Source organism: Perna viridis, chromosome 5 (genome assembly GCF_037379345.1).
Source record: "Perna viridis isolate PV_CMFRI_1.1 ecotype Kerala chromosome 5, ASM3737934v1, whole genome shotgun sequence".
In the NCBI taxonomy this organism is placed as follows: Eukaryota; Metazoa; Mollusca; class Bivalvia; order Mytilida; family Mytilidae; genus Perna; species Perna viridis.
In genome coordinates, this window is record NC_142449.1 from 4922784 (window position 1) to 4943560 (window position 20777).

Here is a 20777-nt window from a genome sequence, read left to right on the forward strand (position 1 = left end):
GCATTCACTTTCTCCAACATGTGTGTTCTGACTTTTTTCATACATTTTTTTTTCAATTAAACATACAGATGATGTTGTATTGCATTTAAGTCCTGGCATCATATCAATGCCAGATTTGAGTCCGGCGCACCTTGTGCCTGGTTCAAACGTCTCAAGGTGGTCGCGATCTCTCATCGGATGTTTCGACCAAAGAACTTGACAACCTCTAGTTTGTGGGTCAGCAGTGGGTCGTTCCAGGTTTCCCAGCTTCTTCTGTCTGCTCCATATCCAGCACGATGCATTTTCTGCTACCTCTGCCAGTTGTCGAACAGCTGTTCACCTCAGTGAAGACATCACTCCCACAATCAGAAACAGTTTTCAGACTGACTGTGCTGGGAAGCCCCTGCATCCGACGTCAACAAGAAGTAGTATTGCCCACCATCCCTTCTCTCTGCATTGTGGTCTGCATATTTCAGGCTCCTCCTCTGCGTGTCATCGCGATGTTCTTTCCATGACACTGTAAACTCTATGGCCATGATGATAGCCCTTGCCTGTTTATATAGCAACACCATATCTGGCCTTAATGGTTGTCTCAACTATCTCATGAAGTACCGACTTCCTATCTAGGTCCACTCTGAGCCCCTTGTATTCTCCTATGTCTACTGTGTTTATACTTACCTTGTAGCCGACTCTTGTCTGCTCTCTTTAGCCATGATGTTACTGTAGGCTTTACCTCCCTTGATAGGTGTCCATTGCCACTTCTATGGACTTATGCGGTACTGAACCATACACATTAGCAAGATCAAGCCAAACTGCTGCAAAATCTTTCTCTCTTTTGCCTCCTTGATAATGTGATTCAGAATACTGAGTTGCTCTACACAAAATGAGAAAGCTTGGATTCCTGCCTTCTGGATAGATGCGTTGATGTAATTGTTGCTCACTATTTAGTCTAACAGCTTATTAAATAACAATGAGAAGATATCCCACTCTTAGTTGAAAAGAGATACTGTTTGGCTAATCTTCGTAGAGTTCTTCTCCTTTGTCACAAGGCAGCCCCCTGCTTGTTTCCATGCCTTTGGCATCGTTCCCTTATTCCAGATGACTCTGAACAAAGTCCATTATTTCCGAAGTATTTTAGGTCACTCCTTGTGGACTAGATATGTTACATTGTTTGGTTCTTGGGCTGGTCATATGCAGGCATTCTTAAAATAGATGTTTCCTCCTTCCAAAATGGTTCTTTGCTATTTAAGTCTTTCTCAGGTGATTCTACTTCAACATTCCGTATGCATGGTTTTAAGTCTACATTTCATTTTAGGACAGAATGGGTTTTCCTCAAGTGCTGCGCTACGTCCTCCTTCGAGCAATGGACCTTCTTTAATCCCTCTTTCGTGAATCTGAAAGGGTCTTTTATAAAACTTGCCCTGGGTTTCGATCTTTTATTCTTCATCTTCCTCGTCCTATCTGCTTGTATAAAAGTCTTGATCGATCTTATATCATCTGTCACCACAACTATTCCCATTTTCACCGATTCAGAAGACCTCTTATATTGTCTGTTGAGTTAACTCAGTTCTTGATGACACTCTTTGATCCTGCTTTCTCACCCGTTGTTACCTTTATGGGTGTCCTTTTGTTGGTGGATTAACAGTGGTGACCAAACCATTACACTTCAATTTCACCGTATGTGTAATTTTCATTACGTATTATCATATCATACATCATACCCCTCATGACGTATCACCGACTTCTTATATTGACGTATACTATTTACTTACTGACATTGCACGCTTGGCGCAAAATGAATTACGCGCACCCAGACATTGCTCGACTGGGCATTCTATATTTCATTACTGCCAAATAGCCAAGCATAGCTGACGCTATAATGCCGAAGCATTTTATTTATAGGTTTAATGAAAATGCATTGTTTTTCTAAAGTTTACTGTAATAACAAGTTAATAAGTTAATGTGTAACTTCATAATTTAGCTTTTGGTTTAGCATTAGATACTTGTTTTATTTTGCGATACTACATTTTACCGTTTATCTATAATTTAGCTATTATTCTGATATTTGCTGAAATTTGCGATAGAAATTTTTTTTTTATGTTTTGCGAAAGCGTTTAGCAAGTTTGTCAACCGTAGGGGCATTTTATTGTGTTTTCAGGTCGTGTATAATTGAGTTACTGGAATGTTTTTCGAAAGATGAATAAATATGTACAGTTTGTTAATAAATATATTTACAGTTTATAAAGATTTTGGTTCTTAATGGTTTGTGAAACTTGTCCAGGCAATGGAGTTATAGTCTGTCTGCGACATCAATACAATGTATTGAACATCAACGCATCGTAAAAGTTGTAAATGTAAGGCACTTATAAGGCATGCGACAATCATGTGACAAACTCGATTGAACAGATATCATGTTAACATTCTGGTGTACGTTTTGTGACAATTAATAGCGATGTTCATAATAAACCATCAAACATCCAACTCATATTTTTCCCAATATTTTTGTGTAGATCCCTGCAGATCTGGTTGGTATTATTATCAGGATGCGTGTTACTACTTCAGTATAGAAGACATGGACTGGCATTCTGCACAGGTAGGCACATTAGAGCACCCTTGTAGTCAAGTAGTACACAAGTTAATTGTCGATCAAAATTTTGCCTTGACAAAAACATCGCAGCGCACGTGATATATACAAAGAACAAATTATATTGTAATTAAATCAAATACCACATAAATAACATGTTTGCAATGGAAAAAAAAGAAGAAAAAAGAAAAAAAGAAACAAAAATGTTGGGAAATGAAAATTACACACGTGTTGTAAGATCGCTATACATTGGAACAGAAGATGTGTAGTACAGTCAGTGTCAATCATAATTGTTTATAAGTTTGAATATAACGATCCAACAATTGTAAGGTAAGTGCATCACGCACCTGTTTCAAATTTACGGTTTCATGTATATTACTAATATCAACAAGAACTCAGTTTACGTTTACTTTCTGTCTAAAACCAGTTCCCATTATTGTTTTCAACATGTCTATATTTTATGATTGATGATCTGTTGACGTAGCAATTGAAGACAAGCAAATTAAATTAAGTGCCACACTGAAATATCAATGTCTTTCTTTTTGAGACTACTTGCGAGTCAAGATTAGGAACCCTAGCAGAAGGAAATACAGTCAGCAAGATTAACTATTTAACAGCCAAGGCGACAGAGCTAGGTTTAAAACGAAGTAAATATATCAGAAACAATATTATTGACTTACGGGTAAATGATACGAGTGCTTGAAATAATGATATATTATAACTGATTACTAAAAACGTCGAAGAATAAGTAAATTTCATTTTGAATGTAATGACCCATTTTATGTAAAAATGATTAAAAGCAAGAGCCTCAAAGGAGCTTGAATCGCTCACCTGGTTAATATTTCCTTTTAAGGGCAATAAATTTAGTGAGAAGTCGTTCAAATATTTTGACTCAAGAAGACGTTGGTGGGGCTTATCATAAGGATCATTTAAGGAATGAGTGTTTCGTTCTAGTTATTATAGTTTTCAAGATATTGTCGGAAAACTATAAAAAAAACCCCTCATTTTTCATCTTACAAGGAGTTGCGTAATAATTTGGTCCCTTGGAGGCTTTTTTAGGCCTATAATAAGGATCATTTCAGAAATTGAAAGAATTTGGCTAAACCTAATGGTTTTGGAGATATAATAAGCGAGAAAATACTGTCTGACCCCGATGTTCTATTTTTAGTAACGGCGGCCATGTTTTTCAACGGATCAAAAATTCCCACATTTGTTCTATGTAGGATACCCCAAGAAACATTCATACCAAGATCGGTTCCAATTGGTCTGTGTGTGTCAAAGAGTTTTGATAAATTTGATGACAACGACGGACGCCAAGTTATGGCAATAGCTCACCTGGTCTGTAGCCAGGTGAGCTAAAAAGGAATGTTAAAAAAGTACTGTTATTGGTTATGTGATTTACTCTTAAGTTATATTATTGCATCTGTAATTTAGAGGTATGGATAGGTGGAAATGATATTATCACAGAAGGGGTTTGGTTGTGGACACATTCCGGGCAAATTGTCACAGAGAGTCATAATTGGTGGCCCGGACAACCCAACAGTGACACTGGGGATGAAGACTGTGCTGCTATGGATAGTGATGTTAACTATAAATGGGTGGCCTTTGACTGTTCAGAAAACCATGGATTCGTTTGTCAAGGCTAGTAATAGCAAAATATTAATTTCAAACTTAATACAAAAATGTCTTAATGAAGCAGTCTCTCCTTTTTCATAAACGTGCATAGCTATGAAATTACTAGAAGGCTTTATGATTTTTAATGTTTACACGTTAGTTCTAATGCTATTAAAACAAAGTTCGTATGGACGAAAGTATGTTGTTTTACCTATGGGCAAACGACATGATAATCCTTTTTTATGTTTAGAGCGCCTGCCTGTTCCTGAAATCAGACTACTCCACCAGAATGAAGAATTTGAATTAGAGTGCTACGTCAACACAACTTACATAAACTTTACACATTTCCTTGTAAAATGGACCTGGGACGGAGGCAAACAGATGGAAATATTTGATTTGTCCGAAAATCTAGAGATTATGACACTGTCAGCATCCTTGGTGCAAAAAATTGGATCAATGGTATATTCCGTGTAATCTTAATGAAATAAAGGATTCTTAATAACAAACACCTATACACAAACACTCGCAATAATATAAACAACAAAATTAAAAAAAAAAAACATGACAAAGATATTTAATCTCCATTTAAAAATTTTGCTGTCCTTAATTAAATACAGATTGTTTCCTTACTGAGCTGTGTAATATAGAAATTATGAAACATAAAAATATGATAGAATATCTTGTAAAAAGTCAGATTGCTTTTCAGATATCTTGTACAATAGAAGGACGGTGGTCTGACAATGTCACTATCCTGACTTTTACCAGTACAGAGTTTTATCCTAAAATAAAGGTTTGACAAGTAATGTTATGACAATAGGTGATGTGATATGATTGCCATTGAGACAGTCATCCACCAAAAGCCAAATAAGTTTTGCAAACGAAATGCAAAGGGTTGGATTTCATGTTTTAGGATTTTAACTGTTTTAACCCTTTAAGAAATCACTGTAAAACCATTCATTCCTATTGAACTATTTGCAAGGAAAGTTTAAATCTTAAAACATAAAATTCTAGCCTTTAGGTCATCGGTTTCTAATAGTTCATCTTTCAACAATAATATTTTCATGGAATAAATTAGTTACAAGAGAGCTGCAAAATCTTTATCTTTTGTTTGCTGCATTTCGAGGAGAAAAGTGTACTCTACTATTTCGCTGAATTTGTATATAATGTTGTTTTGAGACCAGCTGCAGCCTACTCTGAGGCGGATGGGTTTCTTCGTCGGTCACTGAAGACCCAATAATGGCTTTGAGCTGACATTTTTCATCTCGTTGGGGTTGTTGTGTTTGACATATTTACCGTATCCATTCTCGTTATATATCCTATATAATAGTCCTGGTAATGAATTCAAATTTAAAAAGATGAATATTCCGATAATCGAATATTCAAACAAGTCATTGTAAGCTAGACAACGCTGTAACTTAAACAATTTGCTTGAACTATGTTGTTTAGTATTATAATAAATACTAGAATATAAAATTGCAGCTATTTGATTGCATTTTTAGACGGACAGTAGTGTTACCATTGAGAAGGGTGGACAAGGTGTGATAATTTACCAACTATCTTTCCCTTTCACCTGTCAAGGGTGCCAGGTGTCACTCAGGGTAAAGGAAATAGAGGCGTCTCCTGGGGATATCTGTGGTGGAGACATCAGTCTTCTGGATGTAGACAGTTGTAGTACCAACATTGTGGTGGATATGAATTGGAACTTAACAAGATATCTGAAAATCAAACACAGATCAAATCAACAATATGGAATACAACAAAATATGTATAAATTAAAACTCCAAGGAGTGGTTACTGTACTTCAAGAAACATTTACCACCGACCTTCCAGAAATTACGGTAAAATATTCCAATCTTTTTGTTTTCAATAAAACAAATCTTCCAATGGAGCAATTTGCAAAAAGAAGTAAAAGTCTTCAAACAAAATCGTTGATAGATATAAATGTGACAATGGACAAATCATATAAAAACTGAAAGGACACTGACTGAGAAGAAGCAAACCGATCTGACTTCATCAAAACGTGTAGCATGTCTTCGGTTAGATAAATAATGTGTTAATAATAAAATACAAAATAAGAGTGAAATATAAATCAAAACTTGACATAATAACAATTGCAATAAAAGTGTCATATCATTTAGAAATGTATTCTTGAAATTTCAGGACTATAATTCTTGTTTTAATCGGTTTTAGATCAATGTAGTTCAAAATAAAAAGGAATGGTCGAAATACAAGTGTTTTGCGTACTGTGACCCACACATGAAGACATTCGATGGACTGTAAGTAATTTTCTATGTGATCTTAGTATTACTGTTGAGATGTATGTAGGTCAATTGAACACTTTTTAATAGCTCAGACAAGAGCAAACACAAATTGAACTAAAATTGGGAATAATCATGTTTAGGTCACACAACAGACCGAACTTGTCATTTTTGTCAAGGAAGTAAATGTTAACTTGTCCGTCCTCCGGCATTTTCCAGATGATAATTTGAGAACGGATCAATTAAAGTTCAAAATTTAGTTTTTGAGATAGGCCAATTTGTACAATTTACAATCCCCTTTTTCCACCATAACGTGATAGGGTGTCACAATTTTCCATTAAAGCACATTTTGAGTTAACGACAACCTCTGTATACCATTTTTTACTACAACGCTGCTTTAGGTACTAGTATCCTATGGACATCAATTGTACTACATTTCAGTACTAATTAATCTTCTATTTAGAAACTACGAACATCAACAACGTGGAACATATTATATGTATAGAAACAAGGCATTGGCTGCTGGAATAGAAGTAAGACCGTTGCTCACACATTACTACTCAAAAATATATCTTATTGCTACAAAGAAATGACAACTGAAAATTATTTTTTTGACAAAAAGAAACAGCGGTCATTTAATCAAGACCAATATTATTGCCTATAATACTGTTTACAAATGCTGAGTCCAGATTTAAAACAAATGCCCAATAAAGGGGAAACTCGGTTAAAGGCTATAAGGATGTATATTGTCAACTGATAAAGGTAACAACAAAATTACCGAAGACTAATCCGTTTCATAATCAAGTCAAGTACAAAAATTGGCAAAATAGATATTACACCACCGGAGCAGCAGATATCGCAATGGTCATGACTTGATACAGGCACTTCAAACGAAATGGAGGGTTAAATCTAGGTTTTACCGCGCGCTAAACCTCCCTCTTCCATCGCGGCGTGACTATACCAGTGGTGATTAAAAAGCATTTTCATGCTATTGTCATAATCGGTAAATCAGCGGTCACATCAGCACAAAGAATCATACTAAATCAAGAATGGATTTCTCCATTTTTATTTGTGTTTAGCATTAATAAGTACATTATTCTTGTTGTAATTGTACTATAATTACACTTGTTAAAAGGTCCAAGTGAAGCTGGCGTCCTGTAATTACAATATAGCTTGGTGTGTTTGTGGTATGGCAGTGCGAGCAGGAGCTGATGTTTTTGCAATCAGTTTCTGTGATGGTTCTGTTAGTATTGACTTTGAATCTTGTGAATATAATCCCGTACTTCATGCAGCAAAGACAGCCGATAACAAATATTATATGGTTAGTGTGTGTGTCATCAGTGGTTTTTTATTGAGACAAAAAAAAAAAGAAATCTGATGTAATATTAATTCAACAAATATATGCATCATTGTATTTAAACACATGTACATGACAACTATAGTTTTTCATACATTAAAACTTTGGAAGACATATAATTAGAAAAAAAAATATTTACATATTTTTCATGATGGAGTAACTTTTAAGTCCTCAAGATATAAATAAGCATTTTTTTGCTATTTTTCCTGTGTATTCGATTTACTAATATAAAGTTAAAGATAATTCACAATTGTCTCAATATGTGAAGTGAAATGACTACTCATAACTTGATATTTTACCACTGTGACATCCATGGCAACATCGCCTGCACTAAGTCTAACGCCCTAGACCACTCGACCAGCTTTTGCTGGTCGGTAGATTCCTCCTCGTAAGTTTAATCAGGGGCTCGAGCTTAGTACACAAAGTATGGTAGTAAGGCCAGCTAGTATAGGTGTTCTTGTGTAGAATAGGAAATCAAATTAACGATACGCGTCACCACAAATAAATATCATACAGACGGCTAGCGGATGAATGGAAATTTAACGAAATGGAATTTCATTCTTCGCATTCGTCGCACATTTAGAAAAATCAGATAATCACTCGGTAATGATGCAAGGAACTACTTTCCAACAACCCTATCGCTTTTTCTCAGATCACAACACCTACAGGAACAGTTGTTTATGCTAAGTTAGTAATTCTACAAGGTGGATACTTCCTTGATATCTCTATCAGGCCGTCGTTAGAAGATGTAGGCAATACCGAGGGACTGTGTGGTACATTGAATGAGGACTGTGGTGACGACTTCATGAAACCCGATGGTACTGTTACTCAAAACAATACATTGTGCAATAATGGATACTATTGGTTGTTTGATAAGGAATTCTCGAATTCATGGGAGTAAGTAATTTATGTTTAGACTTGCTCGCCGTTTAGTCATAATTGTATTTGTTCAGTGGGACACATTTACAAAACAGTCAACCCAATAGGACAGATAAACTTGGCAAGAATCTACCACATATTTCGGAAACAGATTTTTCAAACATATCTTATGAATCTGTTTTGATGGATCGCCTGAATATATCTGAAATATAGATGCTCGGGCGTTAAACCCTAACAATCAATCAATCATGTTTAAAGGGAACACACACACACACACACACACACACACACACACACACACACACACACACACAGATATATATATAATATGTCTAAATATGTTTAACATCACCAGAAGATGGTAAAATTTAAATTGAATATTTCGGATAACTGATATCCTTCCTCAGCATAAAACTAGTAAAACTATATGTTTTTAGATTTAGATCCTCCTATGTAATTGGTGCTGCTGATGGAAGGTTACTTCTTGAAACACATGTACAGCATATGCGCGTAACGAAATTTGAAATATTAATATAAACGATTATTTGTATTTTCTGAGATATTCATATATGACAATTTTAATGACAGAGTTCCGGCTTCGACAGATTTGTTCAATCCTAGCAGAACTGTAGAATTTCCGAAGTGGAATTACCCAGAACAGCTATGTGCATGTAATAGAAATGGAACAAGTGTTGTTGAAAGTTGTGGAGTCCATTCAAATGTGTACTGTGTTTATCCTGGATATGTAGCAATCGAGTCATCAGAATGTAGAAATAGACTCCAACCTGGTGAGAGTTTGGTGATAGTTTCCAACAGAACTAAACCGTTATTTAATGTAGTTGAGGTAAGGCATAATAATGAGCTTGATGCGAGAAATAAGTGTTTGTTTTACGTTCAGATTTTATATGTTTATGTGTTTGCTTGTGTTTACTATTAATCGATTTGTAGTCTAATGTTATACTAAACACGTGATTTTGGTATGGTTCAGTACTGTAAATTCATATATCATTGCGATGATTCTATCTTCATGGAAAATGCCACATGGTCTAAAAACTCATATTATGAAACTTTTAACGTCTCTGTTGCAGAATCGCAAAAAAAGACAATATAACAATGTTTACTTAACTCACGTAAACGCATATTTCCTAAATTGTGTTTCTTTAACTCAAAACTTTGTAATCAATATTTTACAGCCTGTAGTTCCGGAAGATAAAAAGCTAAATGTCACGGAAACAGAAGCGCGGGAACATTGTATGAAAAGTATGGAGAAATCTGCGGCATTCAGTACTTGTTCTGACCTGAATGCATTTAATGTAGAACAATTTATCGATATTTGTACTATGGATGTTACCGTAAGTAAGAGATGTTAGATTATGTTACAGTACCTAACTTTTTAACAATTAAGATTTAAAGATTTATTAACATATTTCAAGATGCATTTAACCACTTTAAGGAGCTCAAAAATAATTAAAAATGTTTAGGGTTTTTAATTTTCGCGAATTTGAGGATAAGTATAGTGCTCTGTGTAGTATTGCAGTCTATAGTAAGATGTATAATATTGAACAGTGATAGTTCTAATGATCATAAATTTGGCTTTATCCTATATAACGAAATCGATCGTTGCTGATTAGCCCAGTCTGTATTTTAGCATTAAGACAATCTGTACTTTGTAAGACTTTTCAACCTTGTGTTGTATTATTTGCATATTTCAGCTGACACAATCTAGTCTGTGGTTAGACAACGCTGTAGAACTATTGCGTTCTGACTGTCATCAAGAAATTGAAAAAAATTCAACTTTAAAGAATTCCTCAGACGTTTCAATAGACAACCTTTGTCCTGGCTTTCCTGATATATGTAGTGGACACGGTACTTGTAAGGAAGGTAATTTTTTAATGATGTCTGATAAAGACAATATCTCATGAAGTGGTGCTATTTTTCCTTTTCGATGTCAGCATTTTAATTAACCTTAGATTGCGTCCATACATAACATTCTTTGAGAACGTGTAGTTTTATTTATACATCAACTCCCGTACGATTTGAGCTCTTTACAATTCTATTATATTTATTGCTATGATGTACGCCAACACAATATTCAACTTTAAATGATTTGTGCATACTTTTTTTCAGGCAGCTGTGAGTGTGGTGATGGGTTTACAGGTTCTGACTGCTCTACCGATGTACACAAACCTCCAGATGTAACTACTGTCATCAATGATGGTTTGTGTGATGGAAATACAACAGCATGTGATAGTGTTTCCGTATTTGGGAGAAATATTCAGGGTTCTATTGTTTTTTGTCAACTTCAGACATATTTTGTATGTATACGACATTTGTCATAGTTTAAGGTACACTAAAATAAGCGAAAAAAATACGATGAAAAAATACAAAACAAACGTTAGAAATCGGATCAAAATACTTATAAGCACTCAATTTTTAGCTGACCTGGCGGAAGGCCAAGTGAACTATTGTCATCACTTGGCGTCTGTCGTCGTCGTCGTCCGTCATCGTTAACAATTTTTCCAAACTCTTCTCCTCTGACACTACTTGAACAATTGGAACAAAATTTGATATGAATGTTCCGTAGGGTATCCTGCATAGAACGCATGTGGGGATTATTGATTCGTCGAAAAATATGGCCGCCGTTATTAAAAATAGAACATAGGGGTCAAACAGTAGTTAGGTTTAGCCGAGTCTGAATGGGGTAAAAGTGTTCAGCATGATGAGATCTATCTGTGGTCAAATTTTCATTTTATTCTGTTAAGCCATGTTGGAGTTGTTGCCCTTTTTCATTTTTTTTTGTTGCTTTTTCTTTTAATTCTTTCAAAAATCTTCTCTTCTGACACTATTTGACCAATTGGAACCAAACTTGATATGAATGATCCTTGGGATATCGTGCATGTGGGGATTTTTGATCTGTCAAAAAATAATGGCCGTTGTTACTAAAAATAGAACATAGGGGTCAGGCAGTAATTTATCGCATATATTCCAAAACCGTTAGGTTAGGCCAAACTCTTTTAGTTGCTGAAATGATCCTTATTATAAGGTCTTCCTAAGTGTCTGGGATTTAAGTTGTCAGGCGACTCCCTGTAAGAGTTATTGCCTTGAAAAATGAAAAATGGCGTTTTGTTTTACAGTTTTCGGCCAATATCTTGAAAACTATAATAGAAAGAAACGTTTTATTGCTGAAATGATCATTATGATAAGTCTTACCAAAGTCTTCTTGACTCAAAATTGTTGGACAATTCCTTGTTACATTTATTGCCCTTGGCAGACAAAATTTGACCAGTGATCGATTCAGGCTCCAGGGAGCCTCTTGTTAAATGGATAAGACTGTGTTAGTAGTTATATTATATAATAGCTTATTGCTTGTGCTGAATTGACATCTGTTGGTATCTGAAAACAGAACCAATTTTTAGTATTTTCTTTAACTGCAGATAATCTAACTGATGTTTTAAACGTTTCTTAATGTATCCAGAACAGTTGCCATACTCTACAAATATCTTATTATCAATTCTTTTAAAATGCTAGAATAATAGAATATTTGAGAACACTTATTGTTAATATTTTTTTTATAAATACCACTTCAGTATTTGGGAATTTAATAATCATCAAGGTTTTACAGGTTACACCAGAAAATATAACTTATGGAGAAGCAGTAACTGTTCCAGGGGAAACGGTTTCTCTTTTTGAAGCAAAATGTGACATTCCTCAATCCATATTAGAGGAATGCAGAGATATATCTGTCATCGTAAAAGGCGTTAAGGTTTATATAGGTTATAACGACGTAAACTTCAGTACAACAGATTTAAGGAGTGTGCTGTATGATTCTTCATGTCAAATTTATGATCAGGTGACGTCATCGTTCTCAATAGCGGTAAGTAAATTGTACGAGAGAACAGACAGTTGTAACTCATCTTTTACCTTTAAATGGGCAAAATAATGTAATAATTGTTTCAGAAGAAAGGTTTAAGCAGTTTTTTTCTCATGTCCCTACTAAATGTAAAAAAAAATTATAACTGTTACTTTGTTTAATGCTTAACATCTCGAAACAAAATATATTTACAGGAGGGCAAATGTTTCATTAACTGTAAATGCTTTTCTGACGGTGACACCAACCCAAACAACTCGTCCCAGGTCTGTAATTCAATTGCGTCTCTATACGAGTGGAACAACTCAACAGCTTCTAATGACAAGGCAATGACAACGACAAAGACAATATTAACTACCAGTGCAAAAATAGAACCAAGTTCAACTACGCAAAAAAGTACAAGAAGTAGCGCAAACACGAACAATTGTAATGATAAATTTACGAAACAAGCCATTATACTAAGTGTCTCGACTGCTGGTGGTGTTCTTGTATCAATTTTGATGTTTATTTGTTGTTTCATGACGATTACTAACAGGAAACAGAGGTATTTTTATGACTTGATTTCAATTATCGTAGCATACGTGTAAATATAAAAAAATTGTCTTTCAAACATAACAGTTGCATTCGCCATATCATATGCATTTTTATTTGTGTGTTTGTATGAGTGATATGATCGTCATATAAACCAAATAAACTGAAACCATCTTGCAAAAAGATTTACATACATGTTGGACATTTGCAAACAAAATATAAATTAAGATGAATTAAATTTCAAGCCAAAATTAGTCACAATGTTCAGAGCATTAAATGTTATTACTTAAAGAAGATTTTGATGTTTAGTTACGAATACTGTAAACTATTGTTACAATGCGATCAAGTAATTTATGTTTAGTACACAATAATTGTATCGTGGTCTTCTTGATTACAGAAAACACAACGAGTACGCAAACAGTTCGCATCGCCATATCGAAGAAAAAAGTTTGTTTAATAAATATAAGCGTGAAATTAAGAACGAAGATAAAAAATTAACGAGGGTTAGGAATAATAAGATCTGCTGTGCAAGTGTATGCTGTGGATGTTGGGGTTTTCCGAGGGACATCGAAGAAAATGAATCTAATGGACCTGTTCAATACAAAGAAAACAGAAAGAAGAAAGAAAGAAGTAGTTTCTATAGCTATGGAACTGGTGATGATATCCGTATTCCTGTTGGAGATGGTAACTTTTATCAAAGCAATATTGGAAGCAGTAGGCATATGTTTGACAAACAATATCATTCTGGCGCTACTAGACGTAGCGGTATTAATGAAAGATCGGGGCTATGCTTGCAAGAGAAATCACGCAAAGAGCATGTCAGTTACTATAATGAAGGGAACAGGCCATACCGCACTTCCAACAGTACGGGTTCAGAAAGGAGGGCGTATTTTAAAGAAGTGGAGACGGACTCATTTGACAAGTATCAATGTAAAGGAATGTTTATTTATAAAGGTAGTCATATTGAGGAACTATTGCCAAACACTGCGTCTAAAAGTGATGACTGGTAAGAATGATAATCTAAGAAGTGCATTAAATTTTTTACTGAGTCTGAAAAATATCGAACGAAATGACATTTCCGCCATGAAAAAAATACTCATTCGTCATTCCTTTTTTCATCCGTATTATTCCGGACTTTCATGCTCCATGCCTTTTGTTAGATTTGATTTTTTTCTGTTTTTTATAGTTTGATATCGCTTAAGTAGTTCTATTTGATTTCACTTATAAGCGTTTGAACATGATACATTATATTCAAATTTTATAAAGTAATCGCGCGTGTGTGCAATCTGATTGAAACCAAATAGTGAAAAGTTCCATAACAACATATTATATCACATTTCTAGTATATTTCGATTAAAAACACCATAATTTTGTAAATCGGTATATTTCTTGGAAAATAACAACTTAATATTGCAGCGACCGACAAATTGTGCATTCCGTCGATGGAAAACATTTTCATAAAGGTGTTTATACTCCTTACAAGATGAAGGATACATTTGCTGACACTGTTCCGAAGACGGAAACGGAAATAAGACACATGAACAGCGATGTTGTTACAATAGATGGCAGAGGTGAACGCTCTAGTGAGCATTTATATTCTAGTGCGCATAGAACCCATGCACTAAACCAAAGTGTTAGCGACGAAGAAGAACTCTGGTATTCAGTGGAAGCTTACATTCCAGATATGGCAGAACAAGGGATTAATGTTGTTGACAGTCATGATGAAGAAAACTGGATAGGCATTCATGAAGATATTATTCGAAAAAGAAGTGAATTAAAGGGATCACAAACTGATAAAAACATCGATGTTAATATGGTTTCCAAAAGCGAAATAACTGATGTGTTAGATAAAAACATTTTAGTTAATATATCGACGCTAAACGGAGGAAAACACGAATCAACAAAACCGATAAATGATGATAGAACGGAAATTGTACATGACGCCCATATAAGGTCTGAAACATCCATGGAAAGAACAAAACCTCCTAGTACTGAATTGAATTTGAATTCCACAAATCCGCTTTCTATGGTGCCTAATTACGAAGAATGGTATTTAAACAAGTCTGGATATTGGGGTAGAAAACAAAATAAGTTCAGATCAACTGGCGATAGGTATCTGAAAACTAGGTCAAGTATCATTGTAGATTCGAGATGTTCAAGGTCAGATAGGGTTAAAAGCAAACACAGAAAGGAGAAGACTCGTCGTTATAGTGAATCAGGTCGAAATATTAAGGATCATCAGGCTAGTCGTTATGAAGACTACGAACAACCCAAATCAGCCCATCATCGGACACGATCTCTTCCAAATAATATGAGAACCGGTAACAAAAGATTTCATCGACACAATTTTGCAAATAGCACGTCAATTGATGGCAGAAACATACTATATGGAGACTTTAACAGATATAATCGTGGGCATCAAACACTTATTGGTAGCGATGGAATCGAGTTAATGAACCATACCACAAGATACTGGACCGAAGACGCAGACAATGCGCCGGTCGGACCTTACAATTATGGACATGGTTATTATGGTGGATTAGAGAATAACAGTGGGTAGGTGGTGCCATTTGTCGTAAAATATAGTGAATGTTTCTTCAATTCCTAGACGTTTCTTGAAAATAGGTACACTATACAAAAACAAAAATCATATATATAAATGGTATATGTAGGTTAAGATTTAGAGTTGATATTTTCATTGATAAATATCAATTTCATTTGATAAAAAAATTGCATTATTAATGTAACAATTTCTGTTTTTTAATATAGTTATCTGATTTATATATGAAAGGGTTATTTTGTTCGCAGCAAGGTTTACCGTCTTACCAATGTCCTCGCACCCTTCTTCTTATATTGTATTAATTTTTTTTGTAACTATTTGCCATATAGTGTGTCATATTGTGAGATTTTGGGTTTGGGTGTCAACATTTTTATGTACAGTACAACTACTCGGTTCATAATTTGAACATATACAAAATTTGGGGTGACTAAGTATCTCTAATAGGCCTTTTCTCACAGATTTATCGACTGTTAGATTATTGTGTATATTCTTAACCTTTTATTCGTCATCGCATTTCTAAAATATGTGATGAAAAATTAAATGTAAAATGTGTGATTTATCTATTAACAGGGAACTACAGTGTGTTTATTCGTTCGAGTCGGACGGGAAATATTTCTGCAGAGGATATAGGCCCCCTTCTGACAGCAATAGGGTGGATGGGTACCCAGGTTACTGGTATCCTGTGAAATATTGGTGAACAATTGCTACAACATCATATTAAAAGTGGACTTATAGACGTGGCACATGTTGTTTGTATTTTATTAGCTCTATATTATTTGTATATAAATTGATGCTTAACTTTATATCAACTATTTTCTTCCTTTATTGCTCCTTGGTAAAACAGTGAAATTTCTATGAGACTTGAATCATCTGCTTGCCCTTATTTCGAAATAAAAGTTTTTATGTACAGCTCAAAAACATGTAAAACTGGTGATAAAATAGCAAATTATTATTACAATGCTTAACTATTTAAAGCTTTATAATACTTACAATTATAATAAACAATACAAATCTATTACTGGATATGTTTCTAAAGTTTCACTTGTATGGTTACAGGTATTAATCAAGAGTTTGTCATGTTTTAAACACAAAATTCATTCAAATATTATTTGCTGTCAACACTGTTTTGTGGAACAGTAATCAAGGGAACCAATGTTATAGCGGTAATCAAAAGAATGCAATCCAGGGACAAAGACCAGACATAGAAAACAGACATTCACAACAAAGAATATAAAGTAACTAAAATCATACATACAAAGTATCAAAAGCAAATGAGCAACTCGGACTCCACGAAAAACTGGGAGCATGGACCAGGTGCACCGGTAGGGTAAGCGTCCTCTGCTTTTCTAGAAACACTCGCCGAGTTGCTCATAAAAGTCAAGTCCGTGGATGAATAGCTTACAAGGAGGATCATGTGTCCGATACAGTGTACCTCATCGTTTCTAAACGTTATTAGAAAATCATTGAATTTAGTAAAACTCCAGCAATTATGATGGGGAAAATAGATTCTAAATAATTTTATGTAAAAACACGACAACTATAGTTTAAACATATTTTATTGAAAAAAACACACATTTTGAAAATACAATTTACAATATACAATTAACGAAAAAAAAAAAACGTGTGGTAATAAATTCCAAGATTTAATCGTAGATGGCAAAAAAAAAGAATAATAAGTTATTTGTGCGTATACCAATAACATTTTTGAGTCTGGCGAGTATTATAGGAGTGCCGTGCCTGAATTATACACAGGATCAACTATGGTAAATATTCCGGAGTTTCCAAGTTCAGAATTTTATAAAATAAAATCAATCTTGTGATTTCCTCTCCTTTTCGACATTATCTCCCAGCCAATCTCATCGTACAGCCTGTCTAAGGAGATAAATTTTGTACTGTCGGAGACAATTCTAGCAGCCTCTTACTGCACATTTTCGAGTTTACTAATCAATGATTGATTTTGGCAATCATATATAACATATCCATACTCAAGGATAGGTCGCACAAAGGACATGTATAATTTTTCCAAAGTATGTCTATCTACTAAAAAGCGAAGTTTCCTAATCATATTCAATCGGTTGAAAGCCTTTTTTGTAATATATATGCAATATGATCATGCCACATACAATCGCTTGACAAAACTACACCTAAATGTTTATGTTATCTGACCTGTTCCCTTAAGTGTTGTTTCAAAGTAAGGATTGGTGTACGGGTTTAATATTTTTTCCTTGAAATGACCATTGTTTCTGTCTTGAACGGATTAAACTTCACCAGCCATTGTTCTGACCATGTGTGAATTTTGGTGAATGTCGCTTTCAAGAATCTCTGCAGAGGCACGAGAATCATCGAATTGAATATATATACTTGTGTCGTGTACAAAGAGCTTAATAAAAGCATCGATGTCCTCCACAATATCGTTTATAAAGATAATAAGTAAAAGAGGCCCAAATATCGATCCCTGGGGCACCCGGTTTCCACATTCTTCCAATCGGAACATTGCCCATTCACAACGACCCTTTGCTCTCTTCCCTCTAAATGGTTTTTGAACCACTCTAACAGCTTACCGGATATGATCGTTGGTCATATATACTAGCTGATTAATCGCGGAATCACCGCAAGTGAACCCTGACTGATAAGGTGAAATAATTTGATTAAAAATAAGACAATTATGCACGTGCTTCTTAATACACCGCTCCATACACTTAGATATAACGTTAAGGAGTGATACTGGCCTGTAATTTTTTTTAAACCTCTCGAGTTCCACTTTTTTCAAAATCGGACTTACGTTTGATCTTTTCCGACATGAGGGAAAAAAACTAAAGATTAAATTACCGACATAGTGGGAATTTTAGAACTGACGATGCTTCCTTTAGTAGCCTTAGAGTAATCAGATTGGGTCCAGACGCTTTATCAATATTGATAGAATTGAGAACGTCTTCCGCTTCATGATATTCTATCGTGATATTATTTAACTTATTTTCGGGATATGATAGTTCAGGAAAGCATTTCCCTTATCTACGTTGTCATGTGATAGGGTTGTATTATCTAGTGAAGGCGGAATGGCGCATTTGGAGGACTTTATTCCAGATATCATTTTACAAGTCTTTCACCAGTTATACGATGATGGACAGACATCTGATAGAGATTGTATCATATTTTCTTGATACTCTTGCTTAGCTTGTCACTTGAGTTTACCGTATTACGTATCGTACGAAGTTTACTCCACGCGGGCTGGTTATTTGATTTTTTTTCCGCTGCTTTATTCTGTTCTTTTTTCTCATACATTGACGTATATCGTTTGTAAGCCACTTCTTCGAATCTCGCTTCCGTATAGTAACAATCTTCTTCCGAATAGAATCTTCTGCAGCTTCATACATTTTTTGTGAGATACCCACAGCTATATCATTTATATTTTCATTTCCAAATAGAGCTGCCCAGTCCGCGAGGTTATGTCTATATCTTCATTCTTTTGATTACCGCTATAACCTTGGTTCCCTTGATTACTCTTTTGTAGTTCGCTTGAAATGCGTAGAAATTGATTTTGTTTCGCATAAAAAAATCGACATTAGGGCATTAATATCTAATTTGATAAAGTAATGGTAGGCCAACTGAGATATATGATGCAAAGTCGTGGCGATTAGTAAGTAAAAGATCGATAAGCGAGGACAAATGCTCTGTAAAGTTCGTCGATTCAATGATTAACTGCAGAAGACTACCTCTCGGAATCGGACTTTTAAGTTTAGAACTATTCATCTGATTGTCATTGAAATCTCCTACAATCACAACACTATTGATGTCAGTATCGTCTAAAGATGATTCGATTGAACGTTCAAATAGTTCCAAAACAAATATATCGCTTTTTGGTGGAATATAAAAAGTACAATACAGCACTTTTAAATTTCCAATCTTTAATTGTAACCAAATGGACTCTAAATTGACGAATTCAAGTTCGTGGCATCTATAAGAAAGTATGTTGTTTTTTCACATATACTATGACCCCACCTCATGATTTATCAGGACCCCCTGTCCCTACGAAACGGTTTTTGGCGGTAATTCTACTGCACCGACTTTGATACTTCTATTTAACCACTACTCCGTAAACGTCAGATGTCAAATTCTCCGTATTCAGCTAAGATAAGGTCGAGTTTTGGAACTATACTTTGATGTTGAGGTGAAATCGTATTTTTTAACATTTCGTTAATCATCGATAATAGGATTTGTATCAGAGAGTAATCAAGGGAACCAAGGTTATAGCGGTAATCAAGAGAATGTAATCCAGGGACAAAGACCAGACATGGAAAACAGACACTCACAACAAAAAACAAAGTAACTAAAATCATACATACAAAGTAACAAAAGTAAATGAGCAACTCGGACTCCACTAAAAACTGGGAGCATGGACCAGGTGCACCGGTCACAGTCAGACTGGGATTACTTTCTATACCGGAGATTAGTAATAACATATGAATAACAAAAATATAAAATGAATAAACCCAAGTGGTGCCATGTATACCAACTAATATATGTTCTTTACATACATCATCAATATCAATGTTCATATTACATGCATTGACGTATGGTCTTGCTTTGTTACAGACTTTTCATAGAGCATTCCCCAATGTATGAAAACGTATAGAACGAAGCTTCTTTGTAAATCTGACATCATTAAAAATAAATTGATACAATAAAACTCACACAAATTTGTCCTTTATTTTTATCCTTTTATATCTACTAAGATGGAAAAGGCCAACTCTCATACGGTATTGATCAATTCCTACATTCATTCAGTCACGCCTGCCCGACCTAGGTAATGAGAGTAGCCGAAATGTACAATTCAATAACCAACATAAAGATAATCTGTTCGATACAAAAAGACAAAATAAAATTGCATATGAAACCCCTTGTAAAAGGATAAGAAATAAAAAAAGTACCAAGCAAAGTTCACTTGGAGGAAAATTAACATATATACAACACGAAAAAGCAAAATAAGTTGCACTTTGTTCTTGCTGGTTTGTCAGTTATAGAAACATACTACAATGTATGAATTGAGGACTTGCAATTAAAAGTCCAAATATTTGGTGAATGTCTAGCTACAATATCTAATGACATTTTTGTAATGAAATATTTTTTGATAAAATTGAAGAGCTGTG

At 34.7% G+C, this 20777-nt stretch overlaps 1 protein-coding gene across 2 annotated transcripts in view; it reads left to right on the plus strand.

Moving 5' to 3' along the window:
* LOC148615691 (uncharacterized) overlaps positions 1 to 16643 on the plus strand; it is a 36611-nt gene extending 19968 nt beyond the window's left edge. For both annotated transcript variants that reach the window (XM_088582186.1, XM_088582187.1), the window contains exons 13-31: positions 2490 to 2572; positions 3111 to 3210; positions 3998 to 4204; positions 4428 to 4636; positions 4884 to 4967; positions 5677 to 6015; positions 6368 to 6453; positions 6899 to 6968; positions 7571 to 7756; positions 8445 to 8689; positions 9260 to 9515; positions 9865 to 10023; positions 10384 to 10552; positions 10799 to 10986; positions 12294 to 12545; positions 12737 to 13083; positions 13468 to 14076; positions 14487 to 15626; positions 16201 to 16643. In XM_088582186.1, the coding sequence (XP_088438312.1) occupies positions 2490 to 2572; positions 3111 to 3210; positions 3998 to 4204; positions 4428 to 4636; positions 4884 to 4967; positions 5677 to 6015; positions 6368 to 6453; positions 6899 to 6968; positions 7571 to 7756; positions 8445 to 8689; positions 9260 to 9515; positions 9865 to 10023; positions 10384 to 10552; positions 10799 to 10986; positions 12294 to 12545; positions 12737 to 13083; positions 13468 to 14076; positions 14487 to 15626; positions 16201 to 16327 (4856 nt within the window). In that variant the 3' untranslated portion in view covers positions 16328 to 16643. The remainder of the gene's footprint in view (positions 1 to 2489; positions 2573 to 3110; positions 3211 to 3997; positions 4205 to 4427; positions 4637 to 4883; positions 4968 to 5676; positions 6016 to 6367; positions 6454 to 6898; positions 6969 to 7570; positions 7757 to 8444; positions 8690 to 9259; positions 9516 to 9864; positions 10024 to 10383; positions 10553 to 10798; positions 10987 to 12293; positions 12546 to 12736; positions 13084 to 13467; positions 14077 to 14486; positions 15627 to 16200) is intronic.
* Positions 16644 to 20777: the final 4134 nt, after the last annotated feature.